This window comes from Lynx rufus, unplaced genomic scaffold, assembly GCF_022079265.1.
Source record: "Lynx rufus isolate CCGP_SWC_20201006 ecotype Redwood Valley unplaced genomic scaffold, mLynRuf1.p SCAF_65, whole genome shotgun sequence".
NCBI lineage: Eukaryota > Metazoa > Chordata > Mammalia > Carnivora > Felidae > Lynx > Lynx rufus.
This window is the reverse complement of record NW_025814884.1, coordinates 27700-49065: the sequence shown is the minus strand read 5'-3', so window position 1 is coordinate 49065 and position 21366 is coordinate 27700. Positions and strand designations below refer to the sequence as shown.

General features: G+C 39.6%; 1 protein-coding gene across 1 annotated transcript in view; it reads right to left on the bottom strand.

Annotated features, from left to right (window-relative positions):
* The window catches only part of LOC124500937 (ankyrin repeat domain-containing protein 26-like), a 149707-nt gene that overhangs the window by 109947 nt on the left and 18394 nt on the right, over positions 1-21366 (bottom strand). The window contains 4 exon segments of the mRNA XM_047064798.1: positions 6870-7072; positions 7185-7245; positions 10153-10225; positions 15586-15622. Of these exon segments, the coding sequence (XP_046920754.1) occupies positions 6870-7072; positions 7185-7245; positions 10153-10225; positions 15586-15622 (374 nt within the window).

Below are 21366 nucleotides of genomic sequence, written 5' to 3'. Positions count from 1 at the left end.
TGTCCACAAGAAACTGATTTTAGACCCGAGGACACCTCCAGATTCAAAGTGAAGGTATGGGGAACCACCTATCATGCTACTAGAAGTCAAAAGAAATCTGGAGTCGCCACATTTCCACCAGAAAGACTAGATTTTAAACCAGAGACTGTAGTAACAGATTCAGAAGGGCATTGGGTCATAATTAAGGGGTCTATCCATCAAGAGGAGCTAACACTTGCAAATGTTTATGCCCCCAAAGTGAAACGCCCACACATATGAATCGAATAATCACAAACATGAATAAATGTATACATACAAATACCGTGATTGTAGACGATTTTAAGACTCCACTCATGGCCACAGGCGGATCGTCAAGGCAGAAAATCCGTAAGGAAACACAGATCCAATGTGTCATTGGACCAGATGTATTCAGATATACATAGATATATATTGGCTTTAATATATACATTTATATACATGGATATCAACACCGATATATTGAGATCTTTTCATCCAACAGCAGTAGAACGCACATTCTTCTTAAGTGCACATAGAACATTCTCCAATATAGATCACATCCTGGGTCATAAAACATCCCTCCACAAATATAAAAGGAATGAGATCCTACCATGCATATTTTTAGATCACAACGCTCAGACACTGGGAATCAACCTCAAGAACAAAAACTCGAAAGCCTCCAAATACATGGAGGTTACAGAAGTTCCTACTCAAGAAAGAATGGGTCCACCAGGCGATTAAGGAAGAAACTAAAAACCATATGGAAGCAAATGAAAATGAAAAAACGCAATCCAAACCCTTTAGAATGCAGCAAAGGCAGTCCTTAGAGTAAAATACATTGCAATCCAGGCCTATCTTCAGAAGCGAGGATGGTCCCAAATACAGAAACTAACTTCACTCCTAATCGAACTAGAAACACAGCAGCAAAGAAAGCCCAACGTCAGCAGAAGTAGGGAAACAAAAAAGCGTAGAGCAGAAATAAATCCTATAGAATCCAAAAACAAGGTTGCACACATCAATCAATCTAAGAGATGTGTTTTTTTTTAAGTTAGCAAAATTGATAACCCCCTAGCCACACTTCTCAAAAAGAAGAAAGAGAGGCCCAAACAGATAAAATCACAAATGAAAGACAAGAGATCACAACCAACACCACAGAAATACAACAAGGATCCGAGGATACTATGAAAAAGTATATGCCAACAACCTGGACAACCTGGAAGACATGGACAAATTCCTAGACACCCACACACTACCAAAAGCCAAATGGGAAGAAATAGAAAACGTGAACAGACCCATAACCCGTGAAGACATTCAATCAGTTATTAAAAATCTCCCAACAAATATGAGTCCTGGGCAGGATGGCATCCCAGGGGAATTCTACCGGACATTTAAAGCAGAGTTAATCCTTCTTCTTCACAAGCTGTTCCAAAAAAATAGAAACAGAAGGAAAGCTTCTGGACTCCTTCTGTGAAACCAGCATTACGTTGATTTCCAAAGCAGACAGAGACCCCACTAAAAAGCAGAATGACAGGCCAATGTTCCTGATGAACATGGATGCAAACCTTCTCAATAAGATACTAGCAAATGTAATGCAACGGTATATTAAGAGAATTATTTTCCAGGATCAAGTGCAATTCTTTCCTGGGCAGCAGGGCTGGTTCAATATTCACAAATCAATCAACATGGCACGTCCCATGAAGAGAAGAAAGGATAAGAACCATATGATCCTGTCAATAGATGCAGGAAAAGCATTTGACAAAATACAGCACCATTTCTTATTACAACCCTCAAGAAAATCGGATAGAAGGAATAGACCTTCAAACCCTAAAAGCCACATATGAACATGCCACAGCTAATAGCCTCCTCCATGGAGAAACACTGAGAGCTTTTCCCCTGAGATCAGGAACATGGAAGGGATTTCTACTCTCACCACTGTTGCTTAGCATAATGTTGGAAGTCCTAGACTCAGACATCACACAACAAAATGAATTAAAAGGCATCCAAGTTGACAACAAGAGGTCAAACTTTCACAGTTTGCAGATGACACGATAATGTATGTGGACATCCTGAAAGCCTCCACCAAAAAACTGCTAGAAAGGATACATGCATTCAGCAAAGCTGCAGGATTAAAATCAATGCACCCAAATCGGTTGCATGTCTATACACCAATCATGAAACATTAGAAAGAGATATCAAGGAATCGATCCCATTTACCACTGCACCAAACCATAAAACACCTAGCATTAAACCTAACCAAAGAGGTAAAAGATCTGTATGCTGAAAACTATAGACAACTTATGAAAGAAACTGAAGAACACACAAAGAACCCGGAAAATATCCCATGCTCATGGGTTGCAAGAACAAACATTGTTAAAATGTCAATACTACCCGAAGCAATCTGTACACTCAATGCAATCCCAATCAAAATAACAGCAGCATTCTTCACAGAACTAGAACAAACAATCCTAAACTTTGGGGAGAACCACAAAAGACCCAGACCCGAACAACCAAAGTAAGGTTGAAAAAGAAAACCAGAGTGGGGGAGGCATCACAATCCCGGACTTTAGCCTGTACTACAAAGCTGGACTCCTCAAATGCACGGTATTAGCTCCAAACAAGCACAGAGGCCAATGGAATAGAATAGAGAACCCAGAAATAGGCCCACAGATGTGTGGCCAACTAAGCTCCAACAAAGCAGGAAAGAGTAGCTAATGCAAAAAAGACAGTCTCTTTAGCTAATGGTGCTGGGAGAACTGGACAGCAACATGCACAAGAGTGAACCTGGACCACTTTCTTACACCTTACACAAACATAAACTCCAATGCATGAAAAAGCTTACCGTGAGACAGGAAACCATCAAAATCCTAGAGGAGAAAGCAGGCAACCACCTCTCTGACCTCGGCTGCAGCGATTACTTACTTGACATGTCTCCAAAGGCAAGGGAAAATAAAAGCAAAAGTGAACTTTTGGGACCTCATCAAGATACAAAGCTGCCACACAGCAAAGACAACAATCAACAACTTTAAAGGCAACCAACGGAATGGGAGAAGATATGTATTTGCAAATGGCATATCACATAAAGGGTTAGGATAAAAAAGTCTATAAAGAACTTGCCAAACTCAACACCCGGAAACCAAGTAAGCGAAGAAAGGGGCAGAGGACGTGAATAGACACTTTTCCAAAGGAGACACCCAGATGGCCAACGGACACATGCAAAGATGCTCAACATCACACATCATCCAGGAAATACAAATCAAACCCCACTGGGATAACACCTCAATGAGTCAGAGTGTGGTGGTGAAATACACACCCCTGGAAATAACAGATGTTGGCGAGGATGTGGCAAAATGGGAACCCTCTTGCACTGTTGGTGGCAATGCAAACGGGTGCAGCCACTCTGGAAAGCAGTGTGGAGGTTCCTCAAAAAATTAAAAGTAGAATTACAGCACTAGTAGGCATTTATCCAAAGGATACAGGAGTGCTGATTTGTAGGGGTTGTACCCCAGAATTGATAGCAGTTCTATCAACAATCGCCAAATTATGGAAAGAGCCCAAATGTCCATCAACCGATGAATGGCTAAAGAAGAGGTGGTGGTCTATCTACAACGGAATAATACGACCTGGCCATGAAAAAGAATGGAATCTTGCCATTTGCAACACTGTGGAAGCAACTGGAAGGTATGATGCTAAATGAAATAAGTCGGTCAAGAGAAAGATATCATGTTTTCACTCATATGTGGAATTTGAAAACTTCACACAAGACCATAGGGGAAGGGAAAGAAAAAAAATAGTTACAAATACCTAGAGGGAGGCAAACCATATGATGATCTTAAAAGACAGAGAACAAGCTGAGGGTTGGTGGGGGTGGGGAGTTAAGGGGGTGGAAAAAAGGGATGGTGGGCATTGAGGAAGGCACATGTTGGAGTAAGCCCTGGGGTTATCCGGAAGTGATGAATTCCATGAATCTACTCCCTAAGCCAAGACTACAATGTACACACTATATATTCCCTAACTGGACACTAAATTGTCAAATAATAAAAATAAAGAACAAATAAAGAATAATAATGAAAACAGGGGAGGGGCGCCTGGGTGGCTCAGTCAGTTAAGTCTCCGATTTTTGCTCACGTCATGAGCTCTTGGTTCATGACTTCGAGCCCCGCATCAGGCTCTCTGCTGTCAGCACAGAGCCTGATTTGGACCCTCTGTACCCCTCTCCCTACCCCTCCCCTTCTCCCTCACTTTCTCTCAAAAATAAACAAACACTAAAAATATTCTTAAGGAGTAAAAATAATACAATCACAAAAGCAGGGGAAAAAAACATGAGATTCAAGATTTCAACTCCATATTTTAACAGTAGTTTTAAGGATGTAAAATATGCTTTTACTAATATACACAAATAGTCATTTCTGTAATGAATAGCAGTAAGAGTCATAAAAAGTTTTAACTGTGAAACACTAATTCAGGATTTTATAAGAATACTGCATTTTAAAAATTACTCTTGGGACGCCTGGGTGGCTCAGTCAGTTGAGCGTCCAACTCTTAGTTTCAGCTCGAGTCATGATCCCAAGGCCATGGGATCAAGCCCTGCGTCAGGTCCACACGAAGCATGGAGTCGGCTTGCGATTCATATGCTCCCTCACTCTCTCTCAAAAATCAACATTAAAAAAAATAGTAAAACGAATGAAAAAGTTAATCTTAAGGGACAAGATTTAAAGTATAGAAGAGAAATACAGGATTACAGAATTTTGAGCCATTTTCCAGGACTACCACGATGTCTAAGAAAAATATAAAAACCGATTTTAAACTTCATATAGTTTTATTATTCCACTGGGAACAGCATATGAAGAGCTCTAATTTCCTATCTACACCATATAGGAAGGTTGTTAAGGACCCGAGAAGGAATCTAGTATTAAGCAACTAATATATTTATGATCATCCAATTTGAAGATTTTAAAGTCTTCCAATACATGTTTGATTATCAAGGAAGACTGAACATTCCCAGGAGGAAAGAAGAAAGGGACCCCAAAAAAAAAATCAACTCAGCAGTCTTTCTCAGTTTTAGACATGAAAGAATTTAGGGGATAAATTGAACAACTATGAATACTAAAGTTTCCCCTGAATAATATAAAATGTATCTTGGGGTGCCTGGGGGAATCAGTCGGCTAAGCATCCGACTTCAGCTCAGGTCACGATCTCACGGTTCCTGAGCTCGAGCCCCGCGTGTCAGGCTCTGAGCTGTCAGCACAGAAGAAGCACAGCACAGAAGCCTGCATTAGATTCTGTGACAGCACAGAAGCCCGCGTCAGATTCTGTGTCTCCCTCTCTCTCTGCCATTGCCCCTCTCATGCTTCATCTCTCTCAAAAATAAATAAATATTGTTTTAAAAATGTATCTATTGTCGGAAATCTTTGAAAAAGTAAAAATCACCTCCTACAACGAATTTTGCATACCCTCTTGGCAACCTTTCATGCCTTATGATTCTGTCATGACAAAGAGTTCATATTAGACAAAAATTTATACATGTTGAGTTCATTCATTTGGAATGTGTGTATGTGTCTATTATATGCAGATACTATTAAAAAAAAGAGTGGCACCTGGGTGGCTCAGCTGGTTAAGCGTCCACCTTGATTTTGGCTCAGGTTATTCAAGCTCTGTGTCGGGTTTGACACTGGCAGCACAGACCCTGCTTAGGACTCTCTCTCTGTCTCTCTCTGTCTCTGTCTTACTCTCTCTCTCTCAAAATACATAAACAATTGAAAACTTAAAATTAAAAAAAGATAAATCAGAATGCAGAAAACATATTTTATATATTTTTTCTTTCAGAGTGTGGCAGCTTAAGTGGCACCTGGGTAGCTCAGGCAGTTAAGCATCTTGATTTGGGCTCAGGTCGTCATCTCACAAACCGGTTTGTGAGTCTGAGCTATGCGTCGAGCTCTGTGCTGACAATGAAGAGCCTGTCTGGGATTCTCTATGTCTCTCCCCTCTCTCCCTGTCCCTACCCTGCTTGCTCTCTCTCTCAGAATAAATAAATAAGTTAAAAAAAAAAACAAATTCAGTGTCGCAGCTTCAAATTTAGTTTTTCATTTCACGGATAAAGAACCTTATTTACATCACCAGAAATTTTATTTAATGAAAAGAATAAATGTTTATTTCCTCTCTTTCTACTCTAAAAGACCTAAAATATGCCAAGATTATACCACACAGTAGGTTACCTTAGAAACCCCAAGAAAGACAATAACCAAAAAGTGAAAATTAGCAATCAACCTGGTATGGACTAAAACAGATTTCACTTTGCATTCCTTAGAAACACAGGTTTTGCTAAACTAAATCTAGGATATCACCTTTATTAAACTGAAAGGCAAGGGCAAAATTTCTTTCGGTTCTTCACAGAAATCAGCTGTAAGTCATTCAGAAGAGTCTAAGCATTTTTTGGTTGTTACCTGGCTTTTTTTTCTTAACTTGCACTTAAAATATCCCCTCCCACATTTTATAATTTAAAGAGCATCTGCTCTGCCTTAATCCCACTATTGCTGCTGTGATTTTATGATACTTTCCCTCAACTCTTCATACTTTAAGTTCAACTCGCCCTTCTAAAATGAATTCTTCCCCTTCAACCCCCTCCTCATCTTCATATGCATCGAGCTATTCTTTCCAGCTGCCTTCTCCTTCTTTGCTTCCATAAAGGCATACCTGAGAATTATCTACTCCCACCAAACTTTCTAAATTTCAATCCTGTACCTTCCTCTCTGTTGTCATTACACTGATTTCTATTATGATCTTGAGGACTTCCATTTCTTCCTAAGATCCTTTTCATCATTATAAGGAGCAAGAGGATGGTACGGGTGGGGGCAGTATAAAACGAAACAACTTACCTTTGCAAGACCAAGGACACCTAACGTCTTGAGAGAAGGTTTCAGAAGAGATTTAGATGATGGTAAAACAGGAATAGGATCCCCATAAACTCTGACTTGTGGTTTGGAAAGAGTTTCAGCCATATCTCTATTTTCAGAATCAGGATTGTTGTCCTCAGATAAGGTTCCATCTTCTGGTTTCATAGTGCCACGTTTTGGTCTCACTTAGTAGAAAACAAAGTAAAGAGGACATGAAAATATCTGTAACTTCAAATTAGTGAATAACACAAGAAGGGACAAGAATTAATGAATAATATAAGTCTTCCAATAGCTTACTGTTTTTAATGAATTGCCAAGAAGAATGCAGTAGCTTTGCTATGCGTGATTTCGGGACATTCTAGAAAAGAATTAATAGCTGTAAGGATTACAAGAATCCAATTCGATAACATCATTGTAATATTCACCATTACCACATGAGCACCATTACACAAGGAACACAGGCTTTGGAATCATTCAAATGTAGATTCACTTCTCAGTTACGCCGTTTACTATTTATTACCAGTCTCCATTTCCTTATGTGGTGAGGATTACAAGAGATCTCATAAGTAGTCCCAAATGTTACTCGCCGTACCTGTAACTGATTAATATCGGGTAAATACTTTACCAAAGTAACCTCAGATAAACATTGAACCCTAGGTAATTGAAAGCATGTTGAAAAAACTAACACTAAGAAATTTAAATATGTTATCTTGTGAAGTGTTTGCATGATTTAGACTGGCATGAACTATCTCTTGTAAGAGAAAATATACAAACGTACTCTTCAGTAGTATCTTATGTCGGTAAGTTGGAATTGCAAACAGTTTAAGTGGCTTCTGTTTCTCAAAACACTAAAGACAAATATGACTGTTTAAATGTAGCTCCTTCTGGGATGCCTGGGTGGCTCAGTCAGTTAAGTGACCCACTTTTGATGTCAGCTCCGGTCATGACCTCACGGTTAGTGGGGTTCAAGCCACACATTGGGCTCTGTGCTGACAGAGTGGAACCTGCTTGAAATCCCCTCCTTGCCTCTCTGTCTGCCCCTCCCTACTAGCACTTGCTCATTCTCTCTCTCTCTCCCTCCCTTTCCAGGAGAAATACAAACATTACAAAAACATTTAGCTCAGCTCCTTCCAAGAAAGAGAAAAAGAATAATAAACCTTGTGGGGCAATGAGTCATGGATGAAAACCACACACAGACAGTAGAATTCCATAACCAATACGTTGACAATGGAGTTGACAGAAAGTGATGTACTAAAAGAACAGACACTAAAGTAATGTTTTCTGCAAGGAAATATTAGAGTAGGGGTAAACCATTAAAAAAGAGCATGGTGGTGGGAACACATAGGTTGCTCAGTCAGCTCAGCGTCCAACTTCAGCTCATGAGTCATGATCTCACGGTTTGTGGGTTTGAGCCCCACATTGAGCTCTGTGTTGACAGCTCCGAGCCTGGAGCCTGCTTTGGATTCTGTCTCCCACTGTCTCTGACCCTACCCCGCTTGTACTCTGTCTCTCTCTCTCGCTCCAAAATAAATAAACTTAAAAACATCAAAAATATCTTTAAAATCATCGGGGGAGAAGAGGAAAAAAGGAAAAAAAAATGAGACATGACCAATCAATGAAGCATGAGCTTAAGACAAGGAAGAAAAGGAGAAATGTGAGCAAAATAAGGTAAGTGTAAACAACATGCATTTTTCAACAGGTACATAAGTAGGATTGGGAATATAGTATGAACAATAGTCTCTTTTAAACCTTTGAAAGATATAGATCTATATCTATATCTATATCTATATCTATCTATAAAACTTATACATAAAACAGAGGCTTTGATTCACAGTATATCCCCAATAATATTGACTTTAATCACACTACAGTTACCTGGTTATAAGTACTGTAATAAGGAATTTAATTTTTTTCACTATAAAATAAATTGTTCAATTACTGGCATCTATCACTTCCTAAAAGCTATAAATTACTACTAGACTAACAAAATAACAGAAAAAGAGAGGTTCCTAACACATCAACTTTCACTATGGAGAAAGAATTGGGAATGAGAATTCTAGGAAGAAATGGGAACCTTCAAAGGATGTATGTAATGGGACACAGATGGGGTTACACAAACAAAGGCTGAGGACTTTTTCTCTGCAATTCTAAGCTCACAATGGGAGGATACTAAAAATATACTGTAACCTTCTTTCTTATGTAACTCCTGATTTCCTCAATAGAATTCATTTGCGTTTATACATGTTAAACACTAAAACGGAATGTAAACTGAAGCCTGACTTTTTAAATTCACATATTTAATTGTGATATATCATGCGTATTTTGTTACTTTTCAAACTCCATTCTACGGAATTCCATTTCCCTACTCATTTATTCACATTCAAAGCCTATGACATTGTTTCTTCCAAGCAAGACTTTATTCTAGGAGCTCCAGGAGTCTGACAATTGTGTTTCCTAACCTCCAGGAGCTTATCATGACTGAGGGGCTTTGAAATGAATACTGAAATAAATATCAGATGTCTGAAACTTTACATTTTAGAATCTGACACAAGGACTAGGAGGAGATAGTGTTCAAAGCTACATATGAAAGATTTCTGAAATTAAAAATTGGACAACTTGGCTATGAAGAGCCTCTGCTCATAGAGCTACTCTTTTCAGCAAAACACGTATTCTTCAGGGAGATGCACAATTTTAACTTACTCTTCATGCATTTATTTCAAAACTACAGGGGAACACTTTTGTAAGGTAAATGTTGAGAAATAATGTAAACATCTAAATGTCTACATTTTCTAATATTATTTTAGTCTAAATGTAGAACAAAGGATAGAGCCAAAGGAAAATCCTGTATGTCACCGAAATAAAACTTGCCCGGGGCCGGGGTGGGGGGGCAACCTACAATAGATACGTGGACCCAATCAGGTTTCATTTAGGCATGAGTATCATCAGTCATGCTACTATCACAGTAAGAATCCTTATCCTTAAGCAAATGTCACATTTCCTCCATGATGGGAAAGCTTTTCCTAATATAATTTGATGGTCATTATATATTTTCCAGCCCATTCTTTTATAAGACTCCACCTGTAGGGTTTAGCAAAGTACAACAAAACCAAACAAAACATTCAACGCGTAAAGTGGTTTGTTCTTGCTAACTTTCCATGACACACATAAAATGATGATACACAGGCTCCTCTTAAATGTTCAGAGTAAATAAGGGAGAAAACTCAATTCAGAGCAGGAAAGTGAGTTTCACAGGAGAGTACTTTACCTTGCTACCAAAATGTAAGACTTGGCTAGATGATGTAGGCCATGAATCATCAGGACCAGGTTTGTCAGAAAGCCTTTAGAGCAAAAATATACAACAAAAACATGTTCATTTATTTTAAAAGAAAATTTTAAAAATTAAGTGAAAGTTCAGCTATCTGTGTATTAAACCACGTTTCTTGGTATAATTAAAAGTTGGCCTCTGGTTTTTTCATTGAGTTTTATTTTAATTTCAGTAATAATAGCATCCAGTGTTATATTAGTTTATTAATATAGTGATTCACCAACTCCATACTCACCCCATGCTCATCATGACAAGGGCACTCCTTCATCCCCATCACATCTTTCAGCCCTCCCACCACTCACCTCCTCTCTGGGAACCATCTGTTTGTTGTCGGCAGGTAAGAGCCTATTTCTTGGTTTGTCTCTCCTTCTTTTTTCTCCTTTGCTCATTTGTTGTTTCTTAAGTGCTACATGAGTAAAATCATATGGTATTTGTCTTTTCCTGACTTTTCTTAACATTCTACTCTCAGGCTCCATCCTGATTACATCCTTGCCAAGTAAATGGCAAGATTTCATTGTTTTATGGTTGAGTAATATTCCAGGGTGTGTGTGTTTGTGTGTGTGTGTGTGTGTGTGTGTGTGTGTGTGTGTGTATGAAAAACATATACACACACAGATACATACATATAGAACTCCTGCGTTCACTCATTTGTCAATGGACGCTTGCACTGGCTATTGGAAATAATGCTGCAATAAACACAGGGGTGCGTGTGTCCCATGGAATTCGTGTTTTTTTGTATTTTTTGGGGTAGTATCCAAAAGTACAATAACTGGATCATAGGAGAGTTCTCTTTTTAATTTTTTGAGGAATCTCCATACTGTTTTCCAGAGGGGCCGCACCCATTTGCATTTCCACCAACAGTGCAAGAGGTTTCCTTTGTCTCCACATCCTCGCAAACACTTGCTTCTTGTGTCTTGGAGTTTAGCCATTCTGACAGGTGTGACATGATATCTCGTTGTAGTTTTGGGGAGCCTTTTTTCCTGTGTCTGTTGACCATCTGTATATTGTCTTGGAAAAATGTCTGGTTATATCTTCTGCTCATTTTTAAACTGGGCTTTTTTGGAGGGGAGGATGTTTACTCATATCAATTTTTTATACTTTGTGGATACTAACCCTTACTGGATTTGCAAAATATTTGCAAATATGTTCTCCCATCCCAGAGGATGCCTTTTAGTTTTGATGTTTCCCTTCACTGTGCAAAAGCTTTGTAGGTTAATGTAGTCCCCATAGTTTATTCTTGCTTTATTTCCCTTGGCTCAGGAGACATAACTAGTAAAATGTTGCTACAGCCAAAGTCAGAGAAATGACGGCCTGTGCTCTCTTCAAGGATTTTTTATGGTTTAAGGTCTCACACTTAGGTCTTTAATTCATTTTCAGGTTATTTGTGTGTATGGTACAGAAATTGACCCAGGTTCATTCTTTGGAATGTGACTTGTCTGGTTTAACCAACACCATTTGGTGAAGAGACTGCCTTTTCCCCACTGGATAGTCTTTCCTGTTTGTGGAAGATGAACTGACCATACAGTGGTGGATTTATTTCTGGGTTTGTGGTTCTATTCCACTGAGCTATGAGGCTATTTTGTATGCCAGTACCCACCATCCTGTTTGGATTACTACAGCCTTGGAAGAAAACTTGAAATCTGAGACTGCGATACCTCCAGTTTTCCTCTTTTGCAATACTGCTTTGGCCATTCAAGTTCTTTTGTGGTTCTATACAACGTTTAGGCTTGTTTGTCTAGCTGTGACAAATGCTGTTGGTATGTTGACAGGGATTGCATGACATCTGTAGATGCCTTTGGGTAGTGCAGACACTTTAAAAATATGTATTCTTCCCATCTGTGAGCATCGGATGTGTTTCTCTTTCCGTCACCTTCAATTTCTTTCATCAGTGTGTTACGGTTTCTAGAGTACAGGTCTTTCACAATTTGGACCCTGTTTTAAAAAAAATTTCAGTTCTCTATTTTGACTCCACCTCTGCCAACCTGTGAAATCTCCAGGAAAGACCCAGTCTGAGTTTCCAATAACCAAATGTGACAGGCAGACAATGCTCTGAAATGGTTGAAAATGAAATGTATAAACGTTACCACAATGACTTCTCACCTCACATCTGTCAGAATGGCTCAGTTTCAACACACAGGAAACAACAAGGGTTGCTCAGGGTGTGGAGGAAAAACAACCCTTGTGCACCGGTCATGGGATATAAATTGGTATCGCCACAGTGAAAGCCACTATGGAGGGGCCTCAACGAATTAAAAACACAAATACCATAGGATCCAGTGATTCCACTACTGGGTATTTATTTACCCAAGGGAAATGGAGGTACTAATTTGAAAAGATATATGCACCCCTATCTTTATTATAGCATTGTTTACAATAGACAAGATATGGAAGCAACCCAAGTGTCCACCAATACATGAAGAGACCACACACACACACACACACACACACACACACACACACAATGAAATATTACGCAGCTATAAAACAGAATGAGATTTGCACATCATGGATGTACCTAGATGGTATGAGGGTAAGTGAAATAAGTCAGACAGAGAAAGACAAATCCTATATGATTTCACTTCTGTGTAGAATGTAAAATGGGGAATAAATGAACAAACAGAGCAAAAGCAGAAACAGCCCCATAAAAGCAGAGAATTGACTCTTGCCAGAAGGGAGGGGAGGTGGGGGGATTGACAAAATGGGTGAAGGGGAGAGGGAAGTTCAGTGTTCCAGTTATAGAATGAATAACCACAAGGCTCAAAGGTACAGCATAGGGAATCTAGTCAGTGGTATCGTAATACCATCATACTTTACCAGATGGGTGCTACACTTATGGCGAACATGGTGGACCATCCATTACATTGTGTGTCAGGTAGACCTCCGTTTAACTAAATATATCAAAGTTTGGGTTTCCCTGTTATGAGTGGTAGTACTAACTAGAGATTAAAAGATTAAAAGTTCCCACGGCCAACTTTGTTCCCACACTGGTCTTGCCTTATTTAGGTCCATAATAACTAGCAAGACATTCCAAGCCTTCAGGGGGCATTCAGCTACCCAAGGAGAGAGACTGCGATCAAATGGTCCTGGTAGTTGTGCCTCTATTTCTCTATATGCTGCCTGACTATTTTCTTCCCTATGAGCTCCCACTCCTACATCACTCTTCGGCACGGTTCTGTGGCATCCCCCAACCTTTCAATCTTTAGCCTATGAAGCCATACACTCCTACAACAAGGATGGGCTCAAATGACCGAGGGTAGGAACCATGTCCTGCTCCTGGAGAACAAGCGAACTGGGAGTCTCAGTCATCCACACAGTCACCTCAACATAGGCATGTTATCACCGATCCAGATGAAGCTCCTTTACTGATTTGACAAGTCAGTCCTACCCCTGCCCAGCCCTACAAGTACATGGGAAGGGCATCACAGATTTAGGAAAAGAGGTGGAGTGAGGAGACAGCTTGCCTTGGGCCATACATCCCTGATGTTCACAATCTCCACCCCCCATCCCCAATTCCTTGAGAGGATCTAAGCTATCCTCCCTAAGTTGGGGTGGAAGTAGGGGATATCATATTTCTATTTGCTGTAAACAGACTCTTCCCAGCAGCTCAAAGGATTGTTAATCTCTCTCATCAGAAAAGCTGAGGTATGCTCGCACCTTCAATGAAACCAACACACACAAAAGCAGAAACCTGCTTGTCACGACCCTCTTGAACTCTCTATTTGAATATGCCTTTCTAAACAACTCCCCTAATCCTGGGTCCTTCATTCCTGACATTCACCTTTATGTCACTTGTCATAAACCCCCATATTCTGACATCTTTCCTAAAACTCTTGTTTCTATCCAACTCAGTGTTGTTCTCCTTGAAACCTGGTCTCCTCTGCTAATTTGACTCTTACCCTCCTTCATTTTATTCATTAGACCCACTCCCCAGATTTCTATCATTGAAATATTTGTCTGCAAGATGAAGACAAAAAAACAAAGAAAGAAATGAAAGAAAGAAAGAAAGAAAGAAAGAAAGAAAGAAAGAAAGAAAAGAACCCGAATGTAAATCTCATTTCTGTGACTTATCATATCTAACTAGGTCACTTCAATCTCTTTTGAGTTTCAAACTGTCCATGTAAGCAACCATTCGGCAAGGAGGTTAAACAGAGGTTGAATTACCAGAGGGTATTTTGATGAATTAATCTCTGAGGTTCCCTAAATCTTGAGACTCTAAGTAGTTTTGATTTGGCCTCTGGAAAAATGGAGAGTCCTTAGCTGGCAGAAGGGGAAATATTAATGGGAAAAAAAAAAGAAATACCAAGAAACCCAGAGAAGAAAGTAAAAAGGCAAAAACACAGTACAGAAACGTCATAGGGAAAAAATCTCCAAAAAAGAAAAAGCTTCCTAGAACTAGTCAAGGGTACTAGTCCAAAGGGAAACCAGACTGGGAACTTAGGCAACAGAGAATCCTCGAAATATCCTAGCAATATCCTTGTGATAGAGACTGAATTTAATTAACGTAACATGGTCTACAACTAGATACCCTTGCCTCACAGAAAACTCATTTGTCTCAAGAATAGGGGATATCACCACATCTAAGGAGATGCCTGACGACATCTTGCTTATTATGTAAAAGCCTTGACACCATGGCCATAGCTGACATCCATCCTAAAATCTGGGATGGTAAAAACAAGGGACTAGTTACCACTGCACTAATGACTTTTGTTAGCACTAGTGGTCAAATACATAAGGGCAAATGCTTGCACTAACCTGGTTTCTTAAGAAAACCCTAAATTAGAGTTCCGACATGATTAGCTTTGACATTCTGAGTTGATCTGCCCTAGGATCTGTATCTTCATCTCAGTGCTGCTGAGGAACCAGAGAATGGATGTGGAAGCTGCACAGGCTGACGGGAAAAGCCCCTCAGCTACCCATTAACTATGGAATCATGGTCGAGTCTTCAACCTCCCTGAACCACAGTTGCCAAAGTAATAAAAAGTAGGCTACAACAACACAGCTAGTTTGCAAAGCTATGCAATGCCTACATAACTTAACAGATGTTATGCATAGGATATAGTGTCTTGTCCAGAGTAGACCACTCAACAACTGCTTTTTTTCTCTGCGTTCCCTTAGGAAACACATAATTTTCAGTTCATTCATTTCACTTCCTTTCCTTTCATTTTCCATTTCATTTCATTTCATTCCTTTATACTTTGAGAGTGAGTGCACACAGAAATCGGGAAAGACATCCCAAGGAGGCTGTCAGTGCAAAACCCGACGTGGGGCTTGAACTCACAAACCTGAGTTGAAGTCAAGAGTCACACCCTTAACTGACTGAGCCACCCACGTGCCCCAACGAATGTCATTTTTACAAATCCAGAAAAATCCTACCTGGCTATAGAGTCTCCCTCAGCATTCTTATCTGCTCCTAAAGAAGAAAGCAAAATACATGTTAAATCAACAATCGAAAAATAGAGGAAATTACAAGTGTACGGCTTATGATTTGTGAAAAAGTATTGCTTTGGGACCACACCTGGAAACCACACTACACTGAATGGTAATTATCCCATTCGTAGGCTTAAAGCACTAAGAAATGTTACTTTCTCCTCTATATTGACCAAAAGCAAGAATGGGTTTTATCAAAATTTGACACCTACAGGTGAACTGATGTTTACAATGGCCATCACTGACCGACTCTATGACACTGGAGGAAAATGGTGTCGTTAGGAGAATGATTATCACAAGCTGACAATGTCAAACTGCAACTAGCATGATTTTTCTGGACTTCCACCCCTATAGAAGTTAAAAGAGAGTTTTTTTATTTTGCTGTAACACAGCAGAACTTCCCCAGCCATTTAGTAGAGACTGTTCAGAGTTAGGATGAAACAACACCTCACAAATGTGCTCCATAGTTATTGTACTTTGCATCATGGCCAAACCATAACAAGCAGACTCTCCCTGGCCTTATTTCCAATGGCAAGGTAAGTTGGAAGGCTGTGGCATTCCAATTTGATAAACTTCTAACTTCTCGAGACTGTCTCCTTCCATTGCTAGAGAGTCTATCTAGACCCACTGAACATCACAGAGGATGATCCCAATGTTGGTACTATGTAGTGGCTCATGATGTCATTTTTCTCAACCCTCCCCATTGGGTGACACACATCTAGAAAAATCATGCTTGTTTTCATGGAAGGCATATGTCATCAGATCCTCTACTGATGAGCAACAAAACAAAACAAAGGGCAAAGAATATCTTGAATGCCTACATTCAATTAGTGGGGAATTTTAATTTTCTAAACATTCAACGATAGCCACTGTATGATTGTTACTATATGACACTCTTTAAAGAGCAAGACTATGGAGGTAAGGGTTGGGGTTAATGTAGGGAAAAAGGGGCACACCCCCAAGGACTATTTTTTAAATTTTTTTAACGTTTATTTTTTTTAGAGACAGAACATGAATGGGGGGAGGGTCAGAGAGAGAGGGAGACACATAATAGGAAGCAGGCTCCAGGCTCCGATCTGTCATTCCAGAGCCTGACACAGGGCTCGATCTCGTGAACCACGAGATCATGACTTGAGCCAAAGTCGGACACTTAACCGACTGAGCCACCCAGGCGCCCAAGCACAGAGGACTTGTAAGGCAGTGAAACTCTTTCACACGATACCACAAAGGTGGATTCACATCATTACACATTTGTTAAAACCCAAAGAATGTATAACACCAAGGCTGAACACTAATGCAAATTAGAGACATTGCCTGAACATGAAGAGTTAGTGTCCATATAAAATGCACCACTCTTGTCAGGGTGCCTGGGTGGCTCAATTGGTTCAGCGTCCATGTCTGGATCTGAGATCAGGTCATGATCTCACAGTTCATGGAATCAAGTCCTGCATCAGGCTCTGTGCTGACAGCACAGGATTCTTTCTCCCTTCTCCCTCTGCCCCTTGGCTGCTCACACACATACATGCTCTCTCACTCAAAACTAAACAAAGGAACTGAAAAAAAATTACTACTAAAAATGGACCACTGTCGTGCAAGATGTTAACAACAGGGGAGGCTAGGCGTGTACGGGAGCATGGTATGGTATATGGAGACTCTCTGTACTTTCTATTATATTTTGCTGTGAACTTAAAACTGCTGAAAAAATAAGGATCATTAAACGTAAAAAACAATCAAACAAAGTACAACAACCATACTACCAAAGTAGTATCCATTGAAGCTACTCTTAGCATATATTAACCATGATACAGTCACCTTGAGCATTAAGATAGAGATCAAAGTAACATAATAGGGGTACTGTCTCCCATATGGAAGTATATGAAAATACATAAAGCAAAATACAAAAATACAAGTTATTTGTATATTTAGGCAAGAAAACAATGGATGAATATGACCAAATATAACTATAAACAGGGATTCAGCACTGTATGAATCAAACCTGGGTTTTCCATATAATTGAGATTTTATTCTAATTTTAAATCAAAAATCATTATGCTGATCATATCTAAGAATCATAAGGAAAGCTTAATCATATAAAAAAAGATGATAATGACCTAATATTGCCCTAGCCTTTTTTTGTACAAATACCTACTTCATATGGATGATGAAACTGAAACCAGTACCATGATAACCATCATTTTACTTGCTATTAAAATAAAATTTTAAGACACCACCAAAAATGAATTGAGGGCTGTAATTTCTATGCAGAAAAGGTTTCATCCAGCAGGCCAAAGATGGCTACCCTCAGAATATCCTACTTGAATGACTGGCCCTTGGTTGTTCCCTGGGATCTTGGATTTAAGGAAGGTTTCCACCATTCCCTAGCTTGGTAATAGAAGCTCACTGTGCCTAAGTATTGGTAAAATCAGTGTGCTTAAGGCCGTACACTTGATTTCTTTTTGGAAACCTGGAATTTTGGGACATGCTAAGGAGAAGATGCCTATGTGCTTAGCATTTGATGAAAACCTCAGGCACTGAGTATCCATAAGCCTCGTACTGGCAGACAACATTTCACTTGTGCTGACCTAATTTGATGCTGGAGGAATTAAGCACATCCTGCTAACTCCATAAAGATAGGATTCCTGGAAGCCTGTGCTTGGTCGACTCTGGACTTCACCCCATGCACCATTTGTCTGTGCTGATTGGCCTTTCTAGCCTCTCCCCATACCAAACCATAGGCAACAACTATATGCTGCGTCCTGTGAGATCTTCCAGTGAATAATCAAATCTGGGTGTCGTTGTGGTGCCTCTATCACAACGCATTATATGAAATTTTATTATTTGGGGTGATGTCATACACGTGGTACCAGTCAGAAGGTTATGTCACAGAATACCTTTCCTGGAATCTCTTTTTCTTGGTATTTGCCTTGAAAATTCCTACATTCCTATATATCCATGCGAAGAAAGGTTTAAAAGGAATAGATGAAATCATGATGTCACAAAGTGTGAAACAAGCAACAATCCTATTTTACTCAGTAAAAAAAAAAGAGAGAGAGAGAGAATCCTGGTGGTTGCCACCATGTTCTACCATACACAAGTTCCTCTCAAATATGAAAAGTCAGTTAATTTTGCCAACTAACTAGGACTTAGTTCATTTTTCTGGCAGATAGGAATGAAAAGAAGTAACAGGGATTGTTCTAGAAAAAACAGAACTATCAGACCCAGTATAAAAACATACTACTGATTATAGTTTTATGTTTCTTTCCTTTCCTTACTTTCTTAGAAAATTAAAAATATACTTCACCTATTAAAGGCAATCATTGCCAAAATAATCAAAAGTCATAATTACTGTATCCTCATTCCTGCTGCTCTCCTCTGTTCATCTGATAAAGTACTACACATTTTTCATGTCCAATTTACATGCTGGCACACAACTTGGAAACTTCTGAATCTTCTGAGAGTTCTCTCTCACCCCTTAACTTTTCATATTCAGGAATCACAGATTCGTATTACTATACTGTTTCAGTCTCTGCTTTGTCTTTTCCCTGCCATTGCCCTAGTCAAACATGAGTTCTTAACTGATAATTTTCGCAGGGAAAAAAAAAGCCACAAAATATTATTGTTATTTCTTAAATGAATAAAAAAAATATGCAAAACAAATGAGAAAGACACAAGGCCCTGAAAAAAATTAATGGAATAAATTGAACCCCCTGACGTTTTCAATCTACACAGCTGAAAGTTTCACAATGGACTAATACTAGGCTAAGAAAACAAGAGCTTCCTTTGCCTCCCAGTCTCTTTATGTGGTTTCCTATAACCTATCCTCCATATGAGGGTTCAGCATGCTACGGCCACAGGTCAAACCCAACCTGCCATCTCGTTCTGTAAATAATGTTTTATTGGGGCATAGACCCATGTCTTCACTTACATATTGCTATGGCTGCTTTCACACTACAAGGGCAGAGCTGAGAAACCACATCACCTAAAATATTCACTGGCTCTTTAGGAAAAAGGCTTGGGGATCTTTATTTTATGCCATAACCAGAGTGTCCTAAACTCAAATCTAATCTTCTTAGTCTTCTGCTTCAAATTCTCCAAAATCCCTGCATCAAATACTGCTGGTTCTCTCCCTAAGAGCCATTCCATATTCTTCATTCTTGCTAGAGAATCACAACTTTATTTGGATATTTATTGTCTCCATACACAGAGAAGGTGGCCTCACCCTGGCTTCAAAAAGAGAAAGTATTATTCTAAGCTAATCACAGTACCTGATTTACCAGGGACCAGTTTAGAAATGAGTATGTGACACAACCTAGTCTTTAAAATGTTAGAGGAAGTCTACTGCAAGCCTCTTCCTAGTGAAAAGAAACACCTAAAGCAAAGCAGTCCTTCCCACCCACTGGATGTTGCCATGTGAGAATATGATACCTGGAGCTGTTGCTAAATAGCCACCCTGGAAAGGAGAAATAAAAATACCACCAACTCCAGAACTGAACAAGTGATGACTGGGATCCTGATGACATCACTGAACCATCAAAACATTTCTGGTTCCTACTGTTTAGTCACTGTTAGAAGTCACCTATTATTTGCCGCTAAAAGCATTCTACTGAAGAAATTTCCCAAAGCCTATCAGGTAAGATCTACTCCTTTCTATAGCACTAACAAACTTCCATAAGCTTGTCTTACCTAGGTATTCACCTCATTCCCAACCATTCCCATAGCACACGTTTTCTACCAGCAAAACCCAACTGCTCATAAATCCTGCTAAGGTCACTCGTACACCTTCGCCTCTGCACTGCTGTGTACTCTGCCAAACACGTAATCGTGATAGTTTACAAACATTGTCAAACATACAAATGTTGGTCCTTCTGCCTCTCTACCTGGCAAACTGAACTCCTCACTCTGCATGCTTACCGTAGATTCTACCCAGTCCTTGAAAACTCAGATTCCTCACCGGGAACTTATGGTAACTGGAACAAATGCCAATACAAAATAACAATGATAATTATAAGCTCTATGAGACTCTGGCACCCAGTAAGCACTAAATAGAGTAAATAATACAAATGGCAGTGGTAACAACGAACTCCTGGGGTGCAGAGACTGGTTTTTGAATGTTTGTATTCTACAACAACAGGATAACACTTTGTAGCTAACAGGCACTTAAGAGTTACTTGTGGGGGCGCCTGGGTGGCGCAGTCGGTTAAGCGTCCGACTTCAGCCAGGTCACGATCTTGCGGTCTGTGAGTTCGAGCCCCGTGTCAGGCTCTGGGCTGATGGCTCAGAGCCTGGAGCCTGTTTCCGATTCTGTGTCTCTCTCTCTCTCTGCCCCTCCCCCGTTCATGCTCTGTCTCTCTCGGTCCCAAAAAATAAATAAACGTTGAAAAAAAAATTAAAAAAAAAAGAGTTACTTGTGAAGTGAACAAATGGACATGAATAAAAGTGATTCCTTTGAAAATTATTTTTAAAAACCACAGAAACTTTTCTGTTTCAAAAACCGCAGGGACAGCTCTATTCTGGTATGAGCACCTTAATGATCAAAACGCTGTCTGTTCTATCTTTACCTTTCCTGTAACTTCCAAAACTAACCTACAGAAATCCTTTGGTAACAGTCTACCAAGTTAAAGCTTTCTTCCTACTTTGCAGATTGTAAAGTGCACTAGGTGCCACAACTAGGGAGCAACAGTAGCATTTTTTGTGTGTGTGTGATTGTGAAACATCTTTGTGCTGTTA